Source organism: Telopea speciosissima, chromosome 11 (assembly GCF_018873765.1).
Source record: "Telopea speciosissima isolate NSW1024214 ecotype Mountain lineage chromosome 11, Tspe_v1, whole genome shotgun sequence".
In the NCBI taxonomy this organism is placed as follows: Eukaryota; Viridiplantae; Streptophyta; class Magnoliopsida; order Proteales; family Proteaceae; genus Telopea; species Telopea speciosissima.
Genome location: NC_057926.1, coordinates 36,026,061 through 36,037,336, shown reverse-complemented (window position 1 = coordinate 36,037,336; position 11,276 = coordinate 36,026,061). Strand labels below are relative to the sequence as shown.

At 40.3% G+C, this 11,276-nt stretch overlaps 2 protein-coding genes across 2 annotated transcripts; both read left to right on the top strand.

Annotated features, from left to right (window-relative positions):
- Positions 1-187: 187 nt before the first annotated feature.
- Positions 188-721, top strand: LOC122645032 (ubiquitin-conjugating enzyme E2 14-like). Its single transcript, XM_043838386.1, has one exon. It carries the CDS (start codon positions 188-190, stop codon positions 719-721), a length of 534 nt encoding a protein of 177 aa, XP_043694321.1.
- Positions 722-10,368: 9,647 nt separating this feature from the next.
- On the top strand, positions 10,369-10,899 carry LOC122645031 (ubiquitin-conjugating enzyme E2 7-like). The gene has a single exon (XM_043838384.1). It carries the CDS (start codon positions 10,369-10,371, stop codon positions 10,897-10,899), a length of 531 nt encoding a protein of 176 aa, XP_043694319.1.
- The last annotated feature ends 377 nt before the right edge of the window (positions 10,900-11,276 follow it).

Here is an 11,276-nt window from a genome sequence, read left to right as displayed (position 1 = left end):
TAATTAGTTTTTGACTAATATGATGCATGGATCTGCAACCATTAAAAAAAACTATAAAGCAAAACACCCATCACTTCAAACCCTTCAGTCCCACTATACATCTCTTCCTTCTGCTCCTACTTAAATCTTTGAAGAAACCCCTTCCCTCCCTCCCTCAGCCCTGTTCTCTCTTTTTTCTTTCCGGCCAATGGAATCACCAGAAAACAAGAAAGGAGAGACGACGACGACTCCTCAAGCAAGCCTTCTCCTTCAACAACAACTTAAAGATCTCTGGAAGAAACCAGTGGAAGGGTTCTCTGTGGGTCTAGTGAATGAAAAGAATATATACGAATGGAGTGTTAATATAATAGGACCTCTTGATACTTTTTACGAATGGGGTTCCTTTGATGCCATCATGAGTTTTCCAAAGGATTACCCATTCCATCCTCCATCGGTGAAATTTGTTTCAGAGATGTGGCATCCAAACGTTTATCCAGATGGAAGGGTTTGCATATCAATCCTTCATCCACCTGGTGAAGACCCAAATGGATATGAACTTGCGAGTGAGAGATGGTCACCGGTTCTTACTGTGGAAAGCATATTATTGAGTATTATTTCCATGTTATCGAGTCCTAACGATGAATCTCCTGCCTATATCGAAGCTGCTAAACAATGGAGAGAGAGTAACCAACGTGATTTCAAGAAGAATGTTCGCCGGATCGTTGAAGCATCGCTTGGATAATCCCTTAATAATAAGCTTTTTGATTGAGCGCGCCTGCGGTGGTGGTGCAACATTACATGATCGAACTCCGATCCAGTCTTTTTTTTTTTTTTCGCTTTTCTTTTCTTTATGGTTAATTGGTGACTACTACTAGGAGGTTAATTTCTTGGTATTTGTATGTTTCAGTGATGTTTGCAGAAGATCATATTAGATCTCTTAATGGAAAGTATCTTTTGTTTCTCGATCGATCATACGTTAAAACCTTTTTACAAACAATGTATGTGATCATCAAATCAAATCAAATCAAATCCGGACCAGCCAGTCAGGATTTAAAATATCGGTATCTTATACCATATCTCGGTGATATCAATACGATACCGATACAGAGCGATGGTTTTGTCCTTTTTTTTTTTTTTTGAAATTAAGGTGTGGGGTAGTGGCAGTAGTAGCTATCAACCTTTATTGCTGTGTTTGTTGGATAGAAATGGATAGAAAAGAATAGAACAGAAATCAAAAGAAAATAAAATTTCGTTGATATAAAAACAAAAAAAGAGCTGACGGGTACTGAAAATCCAATGGACACTATACACTATGAAACATAGAAACAAAAACTCATACATTACCATGAAACATAGAAAAAAAAACCTCAGCATACACTATTCATTTTCTTTCGGTAGAAGTAGAATAACCTACAAATGATGAAGAATGGATCATCTCCACGTACTTGCACGTGGATATATATGTGAGAGGTAACCACTTGCCCTTTTTCTTTTCATTAACACCCTTCCTTTCCTTGTAAATGGCAAAAATGGGATAGGACATCTCACTACGTGTAGATGAATTGGACTCCCACCCAAATCATCCCCTTTCTCTCTACACTTACCACTCACCCACCCATCCTGCATAATCTCCCTTTAGTGGTGTCATTTCCAAGCCTAGTCTGGCAGACCCGATCGAGCCCTCCTCACTAAAGCCCGCCCAGTCCGACATGTTTAATAATCGGGGTTTTTTCTTCACGTAGCTCCCTTGAGATATCACGTAATTAAAAAATACCTCTTAGTTTTGGAAAATTTTTTGTGCCCCCTTAGGGTTCTTAAAAGTTTAACACATGTCCCCATTCTGTTAGTGTAGGACTAACAACCTTAAAAACAAGGGGTGAACTCACAAAAATGCCCTCATCTTCCCCAAATCGTTTCCCCAAAACCTGCAACTCATCTTTCCCAAACATACACATCACTTCCCTTTCTCCTTCCATTTCTGAAACCTAATCTAATTAAAACCCTCAACCCATTTTCTCCATCTAATCCCAAAACCAAATCCATCTTCCATTTCTGAAACATCGATCCTCTCTCAAAACCCATCTATGCCAAAACCGAGTTCACAGTTATAATCATCGATTCTGAAAGAGGTGTAAAATGGTTAGGTTTCTCAAATTACCTAAAGAAACAGGATTGAACTATTGAGGTTGTTCAGAGGTAAGTATAGAGCAGTACGTGATTTCAAATTTCCTATTTCTTGGAGGATCGAACCGACTAGATTATTATTTTCCAGGCTTAAATCCTGAGCTGTGTCAAATTTCCTATTTCCTGGGGTGTGACTTGAAAGTTGATTTTGGTACTAAGTATAGAAAGTACAGTTCTATCAACTTACCTATAGATGTAGGGATTGAATCATTAAGATTGTTTTCATACAGAGAGAGCCCTTGTAGATTGCTCAAATTGCCTAGAGATTCAGGTATAAAACCAGAGAGGTTATTGAAGTACATGGTCAGAGTAGTAAGGTCTTTCAATCTTCCCATTCTGTAAGGTATCGATCCACTGAAATGATTCTGATCAAGATACAAGATTTTAAGACTGGTAAGCAAATTTCACATGGAATTAATCCAGAGAACTGATTTATTGATAGATCAAGGTAGTTGATAACAGAATGGTTAGCAATGTTGGATGGAACAGTGCCAAGAAGTGTATTATTAAAGAGATATAGGTGTAAGAGAAGGAAATGAGGGAAAGGGGTAGTTCTCAACCATACCTTGAAAGGCCATACTTGGTAATTAAGCTAATTTCAGTGACGCTTCCCCTTTGATCAACCCATTTTGTCGTCGGAGTGCAAAACACACCAAAGGAGATGCATTGAGGGGACGATAGAGAGAGAGAGCCCGGAAGTGATGCGCAGGTTTGGGGAAGATGAGTTGCAAGTTTTGGGGAAACGATTTGGGAAAGATGAGTTTCAGATTTTTTTTTTTCAAACCTAAAACGATTTGGGAAAGATGAGGGCATTTTTGTCAGTTCACCCTTTGTTTTTAAGGTCATTAGTCCTATGTTGACGAAATGGGGGCATGTGTTAACTTTTAAGAATCTCAGGGGTGCACGCAGAATTTTCCAAAATTGAGGGATGTTTTAATAATTACGCAATACCGTAGGGGAGGTAAGTGAAAAAAATCCATAATCGGGCAGTCCCGGTGTGGGGTTCTAGCCCGTCAGGTGCCCAACAAGATGGACCGATTCCAACCCTGATCTTGCCCACCCGGTTATAGCCCGACCCTTTAACTTGTAACCTTCCCTTCCCCTTCCCTCTCCTGGTCTCCTCTGTGTGACTATGTCAATATTTGCTTTTGTATGAAAATTAAGAGAAAACAAACGTGTAATGCATGTAACTAATAAACTCTTAGAATCCCAAATAACTAGTAATATAAATGAATGACTACAATTCTGTAAACCACATAACAACATTTGGTGAAAAACTTTATCTGTATATATGATATGGACATTACTCCAGAAAATAAGAAATTAGAGAATGCCCATCAAAACCCAAGGCCCCAAAAGAAAAAATACATATTTTAATTACCATGAAACAATAACAATGGCATCACATTATATACTTAGCAGGAAAGCATGTATAAGCTAGACAGACAAAATTGAAATCTCAAACATGGGAAAGGAGATTTACTGATCAATTTGAAACATACGCACTTTTTTTCTCCTAGATAGGGGTGTCAGACTTGTTAGAATTTTGAAAATTAGAACCTTACTTGGGTGAGTCACGAATCCCAAATTTGGAAAGGAACAAAATTGAGCGTCACACTACTTGGAAATGGCTACACCGTTTAAATCCCGTTTAGATTTAAATAGACACATAGTCTGGTTCGATCTGCACCGTTTTAGACTCGATTAAGGCCTGATTATATCATTCGATTATAGCCCAAGCTCGACCGAGGCTGTCCAAGCCCAGCCTGATTATATAAACGGGCGGTCACGATGTAGGCTTTAAGCACTATGAGGCCCAGCTAGGCCTGTCAGAATGACCACATCAACTGTCCCTATATAGGTTTTTGAGTGTGACATATGGGTGGATTTAACCTGACTGAACCTGACCCAAATAACAAATGATCCATTCTTGGATTGGGCCTATTATGCCAAACAGTAAATGGGTGGGTTTGGCATGCGTCCCTTACCCGATGGGCTAGTTCCTATCCAAACCTAACCCACATCCATCCAAACCCAACCAGCACACCTTATTGCTCTCCTGTTTTCCTATAGTTCAAGACCAAGGGTAAATAACTAACTCATATCTAAAATAACAAAGTGAAGACTAGCACACATGTTATATCCGTGCCCAAAAATTTGGGCTAATTTGAAATTTTGATATTAAGTGTTGTGATACCGACGACTGACGACATCAGTGACCTTGGACTATAGCAGTCAATGATAGAATTATTGACACAAAGGATGAGAAATACTTTTACCATAGTAGAACCGTCGACTACCCTCTGTGCACGTGTTGTGGTGCGGAGTCAATCGGGAGGGGAACCTGAACCCCCACCCGAATGATTAGTGATAAGTGGACAACCGTGAATAATTAAATTCAACCATGCATGGTAGCTAATGACATTTGATGCGTATGATCCATAGTATTTATGCCCTTGAGAGTGTACGAGTGAACTGGAGAAAGTCTCAGCTCGATCCAAGTCAAAAATAGGCCATTTAAGCTTTAAAACTGAATTAAATGAATGTGGGCCCCACCTAGCCCTAAGTGAGACCTACCCCTACTTAATGTTAACTTAGTCTAGGGGTATTAAAGTCAACTCACCCCAAGTGGTGTTTGTAATGAAGGTTTATAGGAGTTATTGATCAAAGCGTATGTATGTACGTTACCTAGACCGGGTGGGATCTACCTACCCCTATATGACATTAAATTGGGTTAGGAACATTAGGCCCACTTTACTCTTTTTATATGGACTGTGGGCCTAAGTGGGTTAAAGGGCCCAATAACTTAAAAAGGGACCTAAGGTGTTAATGATTAGCCAAACATACCCTAAGAAACTAAGTATAGTGTCTAACCAAACATGCCCTAGTGGCCATGTGTGTTAAATAGAGACCATTGCACTATTCATCCATTTCTCCCCCAAATTAGAAACCTAAATCGATTTGGAGAAGGAGAAGAAGAAGAAGAAGAAGAAGAAGAAGAAGAAGAAAGATAAGAAGAAAGAGAAAGAGAAGAAGGTGGGAGGAGCACACCCTTTACCTTGCCTCACCATTGTAGGTACACTCTCTCTATTTCATTTTCCTCTCTCTCTCTATGCAATCTTTGGAAGGAATCATGGAAGAATCATGTCCTACCATTGATGGAGCTCTACCTACCAAATGGGGAGTGCCATCAATAAGGGACATTAATGCTTCTATGCTTGTACTAAGTGAGCTGTTATGGCTTCCATGCTTCCATGAATGTTATCCTAAGACCATTAGGCAAACCCTAACCCAAGAGCTTGTGATTTTAGGTTTCTCCTTGGAACCGTGGGTTAAACCTCTATGGTTATGTATCAAACAATTCATGGAGGTTTGATTGAGCACATCTACCCCTCTTGTGCACTTTCATGTACCAAAAACCCCTATTATTATGGGATGGTCCATCAATGCCAACTCTAGCACAAGAATGTATAAGTTAGGGTTCATTGATTTCAAATCTATCACCCATCTCATGTGTAAGCTTGGGTTTATAAACCTTCTTGATGATAAGGCCTAAAACCCTAGATGAGGGTGACATTCTTAGCTATCATTGTATGGCATAACCCTAAAACATACCCATTTGAGCCATGAAACCAAAGCCCCAAGCCAAATCTTCAATTTAAATTTATTTATGTAAAAAAGTAGTTACAGTCAGGCAAAAATGGTAGGAGCAACCCAGGTGACCTTCCTAACTTTTTTAGCCCTGCCTTCCTACCTTTTTCTCTCGGTGAAAAACGGTAGGAGAAAATGGTAGGAACAGTCCAGAAATGTTCCTACCATTTTACCAACTTGTTCTTATCGTTTAACAATATTTACAATTGTAAACCCTTATTGATTCCTACCCTTTTGGGGACCTTAGCACTAGTCTCTTGTGTGTCTTTTTGTGCATCTAGGGCACCCAAACACGGGGATCGGCTCACATTTTAGTGCGCCGGATCACTCACGGCTCGATCGAACCTAATCTCAAGGTGAAAAAATCGGATACCCGACCCTATTTTGGAATGTTTTATATCTCGTTGTGTGATTGCCATACAAGTACCTATTTGTTTAATAGTCGAGAGTGTATGACTAATAATGCCTATTTTGTTAGAGATAATTTAGTATAAATTCTTCCATGTTTAATGTAGATGCTAGGATGTATTTTATATTCGAATTACTATTGTGATGAGATTTTGAATGAGAACATAGTTGTGTGACGAGACTGAGAATGCGAATGTGATTGAATGATGAGATGGATGTGTGCGATGAGAATGGTTATGGTTATATATGTTGAGATTGAATATGGTTATGCGTGTTGAGAACGGATATGGCCATGTGTTGGAATATGAGAATATGTGGTGAATGCGAAATATGTGAGATTGATGTGATCCAAGTGTCGTAGTGTGCACCGGACTTGGGATCTGAGATATGAGAATGTGTGATGAGTACGAGATGTGCGAGATTAATGTGATCTAAGTTCCGTAGTGTGCACCTAACTTGGGATCAAAGATTGAAAATAACTGTATGTGCACGTGTAAGCTAGAGTGGGCGAGAGGATAGCGAGCCCAATGTAGGGACTATGGACTCGACCTCTGGCCTATACGTATGCATGCACTTTTACTCATTTAGAAGCATATGGTTAGGATCATACTTCCCTAGTGTTACACCCCTTACCAACAGGGGGTAAGGTGTTGGGTAACCGGTGGTGAGTTCCGACGGACTGGGGTACCATACTCAATAGATCGGTTCTGTAGTGGGCGCCGGGACCGGGTGAGAGCTAGGGTTATATCTGGGACTTACCGTACAGGACGTTCACGTGTATGGCAGGCTTCCAACCGCAACTCGGGTTGACATTGCCAAATAGGCCATCCGTGTGTGAGAGGTGGAGGGCCGGGGATGCTACCTAGGGTGTTGCAGTAGCACTAGACCCGACTTAGGCATTTGTTTGGTAGGTGGATAATGTGCATGCATGTGTAAGTTAGAGGGGGCGAGAGGATAGCAAGCCCGACGTGGAGAGACTATGGACTCGACCTCTGGCCTACGCGTGTACGTACCTTAATATGCATTAGATGTATGCTGGTTAGGATGACACTATACCCGGTGCTACGACCCTTGCCAACAAGGGTTTATGTGTTAGATAATCCCCCACGGGAACACCAGTGTGTACTGATTGAGGTGTTGGGAGCGGCGATTCCGATGTGAGGATCGGAACCGTGGCAGTGGGGTTAACTTGGGGGGTTTGCTGGGTAAACCAGTGTGTACCAATTGAGGTGTTGGGACCGGTGAGTCCGATCGAGGATCGGGATCGGCAGGCTCCCAACGCAACTTGGGTTTGACATCGCCGGATAGACCATCCATGTGTCAGAGGTGGAGGGCCGGGGATGCTACCTAGGGTGTTGCAGTAACACTAGACCAGACTTAGGCATTGTTTGTCAGGTGGATAATAATAAAATTGAACTCATGTGGCATTACTGTAAATCAAACCTGATGTACAAATTGTCCTAGTGGTATGGGCCGCTGTGGGATTTGTTTATCATGTTTGGTTTGCATCCTTGTGATTGCATTTATAAATATTGTAGCCATTTGCATGATTCGATTTGCTCATTGGGCTCAATGGAGCTCATTCCTCGTGGAAACCTCTTTTTAGATGATGGTGCAGGTATGGTGGAGCTGGTCGGCTCAGCGTATGATGTCCCTGAGGGCATTAGCGATGGCTGGTGAACTCCCAAGGTTGGGGAGCATGGATCGAACTGCTACTGCGAGGCTTGCTACCAGGGGGAGTAGTAGCTTGGGTCGTACGCCGCATTTTTATACTTTATGTTTTGCTACATTGATACCTTGCTACCTTATTATTTTGATTCTCGTGATGAGTGAGGTGTTATTGAAACATAATGTAATACATAAGTCCTGATGGGAATGATCTATAACTGTTGACATCTTGATGTGATGAAATGATAACTTTGGATAAACTGCCACAGTCAATATATTTATGTTATCACATAGTCTCGGCTACTCTGATTATGATTATTTACATTTCATCTGGCCGTTTGAATTAACACGTGTGGTGTGGATGAGTTAGCTTAAATACTGCATCAGTGATCCTAGTGTGTGTATGTGGAGCGTATTTATACGCTCTGATCACGGACTCCGATGGTACAGGAATCTGGGTGTGACAACACAGTACGGGGTCACAGATAGTTTGGTGATGCTGTGGTCCTAATAGTATTGTCTCCAAGAAATTAATTAAATGAGCTCTTCAAGAAACAACCATATAAAAACCATATAAAAAGTAGGGGTGTGGTCGTTGGAATTTGAATCGTCGTGTTGGAAGGAGACCTGCCCACCAAGAACCAAAAACTGGGCAAGAGAGAGTGTCAGAGTTGACTCTAAGGGGACTCTCCAATGTTTATGTTAGAAATCCGAACACCAGTAGTATGAGCTAGGAAACTAAAAGAGCACGAGCTTAAGAGAGTAATTGAGTGTGTAGTACCTTGTACCCTACCTTCCTATTTATAAGAAGGGTGGTGAAGTCTGATTCCTAGTAGGAGATAAGAGTTCCTAATCTTTTTGCGATGGCACGATGAGAGAGTTTGAATCTCAATAGATCATAATAATTTCAACTTTAATTTCTCACTTTGACTTGGTTTTCTGCCACGCATCGATCACCCATTGGTGGGTCATTTTTATGCATATCAAGGGAAAAACTAATCATTATTTTTTTGGGGAGAGAGATGGGTATGCTAGTAATATACTGTAAACTAACATACTATGTGTGTATCTCTCTCTTTTCCCCTTTGAAATGACTCCTTTACCCCTCAAAAAGAGGAAGAGAGAGATAAGACACATAGACTACTAGCTTATGGTATACCGTTACTATACCCAGCTTTTTTCCTCTTTTTTTTTGTTTTTTCAATATTATTAGCAGGTGGCCTACCTGTCCAGTTCTGAATGGACCATTAAATTGATGTGACCAGATTAAACTTCAGATCCGACATGCTTCACTTCATGCCCAATTCTAAATAGATTGCTAACGGATTTTGAACCAATACACAATTTTTGTTTTATTAAACTAATACAGAATTTACATATTAATTTCCTTTATTCAATGCCTTGCTATTTATAACTCAAATTGGATCAGTAAATTATGGCGTCCAAACTATATAGGCCACAAAAGCCCATCTCAATTTGGTCCACTTCCCAATTTGGATTTGACCCTGCCCATTCTAGCTTCCCAACATAGGGACCTAATCCCATCAACACATGCCTGGTTGATAATATGTGCTTAGTAACTGCTTGATGATTAATAAACGCCATAAATGCTTTTGAAACTGAATAAATTCATGCCGGAGGAGTTGCAGTCATTGTGGAGACATTACTATTGACCATATGTAGGGGTGGAGGGGCCTTTAGATGTTACAATTTCTTAGTCCACCTACTTGGTGACAATAAGATACACCATGTATAATACATGGGCAAAATTTCTCTGTGGCCCCTATGCGTGCACAAGGGCTAATGGGAGCACAAGTGGCAACATGAACAAGGCAATCATTACCACCTTCCATGAAGGGCCGGATGATCATTTTCCCCCATGTGTCTAGGTGCAGGGGGTACACTCCCCCATGGAGAACATTCCAATTATAGATAATATTAAGTTATAATTGAAATGGATATTATCACTAACTAAATTTGTATTGATTATCGTTTGGATATGTAAGTAATTTACACGATTATATTCGATAATGATTACAAAAATTTTATTTTTTTAATCTTGAAAAATCAATCGATCCTGATCCGGTCCAAGATTAGAATTCATACAGATGATTGTAATGTATAGATCCTTTCTTACACTACCCTCGAGGAAACCCTCACCCTTCTTTTTTAAGACACGGCTTTTTCAGTGATTGAATTGGAAAGTGGAATCCACATTCAAAGCCTTTAGATTTGATGCAATGGATTTGAGAAGGGGTCAAATCGGTCATTGCATAATCCCCCTCCCATTAGCACTCCTAAATCCTAATACGTTTTTGACTACCATATGGATCTGGGTCTATAAAACTAAACAACAACCCTAGCAGTTCAGTTCAAACCCTTTCAGTCTTCTTCTTCTTCTCTGTTCTTAATTAAATCTTTGAACAAACCCCTTCCCTCCCTCCCTCAGCCCTGTTCTCTCTTTTTTCTTTCCGGCCAATGGAATCACCAGAAAACAAGAAAGGAGAGACGACGACTCCTCAAGCAAGTCTTCTCCTTCAACAACAACTTAAAGATCTCTGGAAGAAACCAGTGGAAGGGTTCTCTGTGGGTCTAGTGAATGAAAAGAATATATACGAATGGAGTGTTAATATAATAGGACCTCTTGATACTCTTTACGAATGGGGTTCCTTTGATGCCATCATGAGTTTTCCAAAGGATTACCCATTCCATCCTCCATCGGTGAAATTTGTTTCAGAGATGTGGCATCCAAACGTTTATCCAGATGGAAGGGTTTGCATATCAATCCTTCATCCACCTGGTGAAGACCCAAATGGATATGAACTTGCGAGTGAGAGATGGTCACCGGTTCTTACTGTGGAAAGCATATTATTGAGTATTATTTCCATGTTATCGAGTCCTAACGATGAATCTCCTGCTAATATCGAAGCTGCTAAACAATGGAGAGAGAGTAAACAACGTGATTTCAAGAAGAATGTTCGCCGGATCGTTGAAGCATCGCTTGGATAATCCCTTAATAATAAGCTTTTTGATTGAGCGCGCCTGCGGTGGTGGTGCAACATTACATGATCGAACTCCGATCCAGTCTTTTTTTTTTTTTCGCTTTTCTTTTCTTTATGGTTAATTGGTGACTACTACTAGGAGGTTAATTTCTTGGTATTTGTATGTTTCAGTGATGTTTGCAGAAGATCATATTAGATCTCTTAATGGAAAGTATCTTTTGTTTCTCGATCGATCATACGTTAAAACCTTTTTACAAACAATGTATGTGATCATCAAATCAAATCAAATCAAATCCGGACCAGCCAGTCAGGATTTAAAATATCGGTATCTTAAACCATATCTCGGTGATATCAATACGATACCGATACAAAGCGATGGTTTTG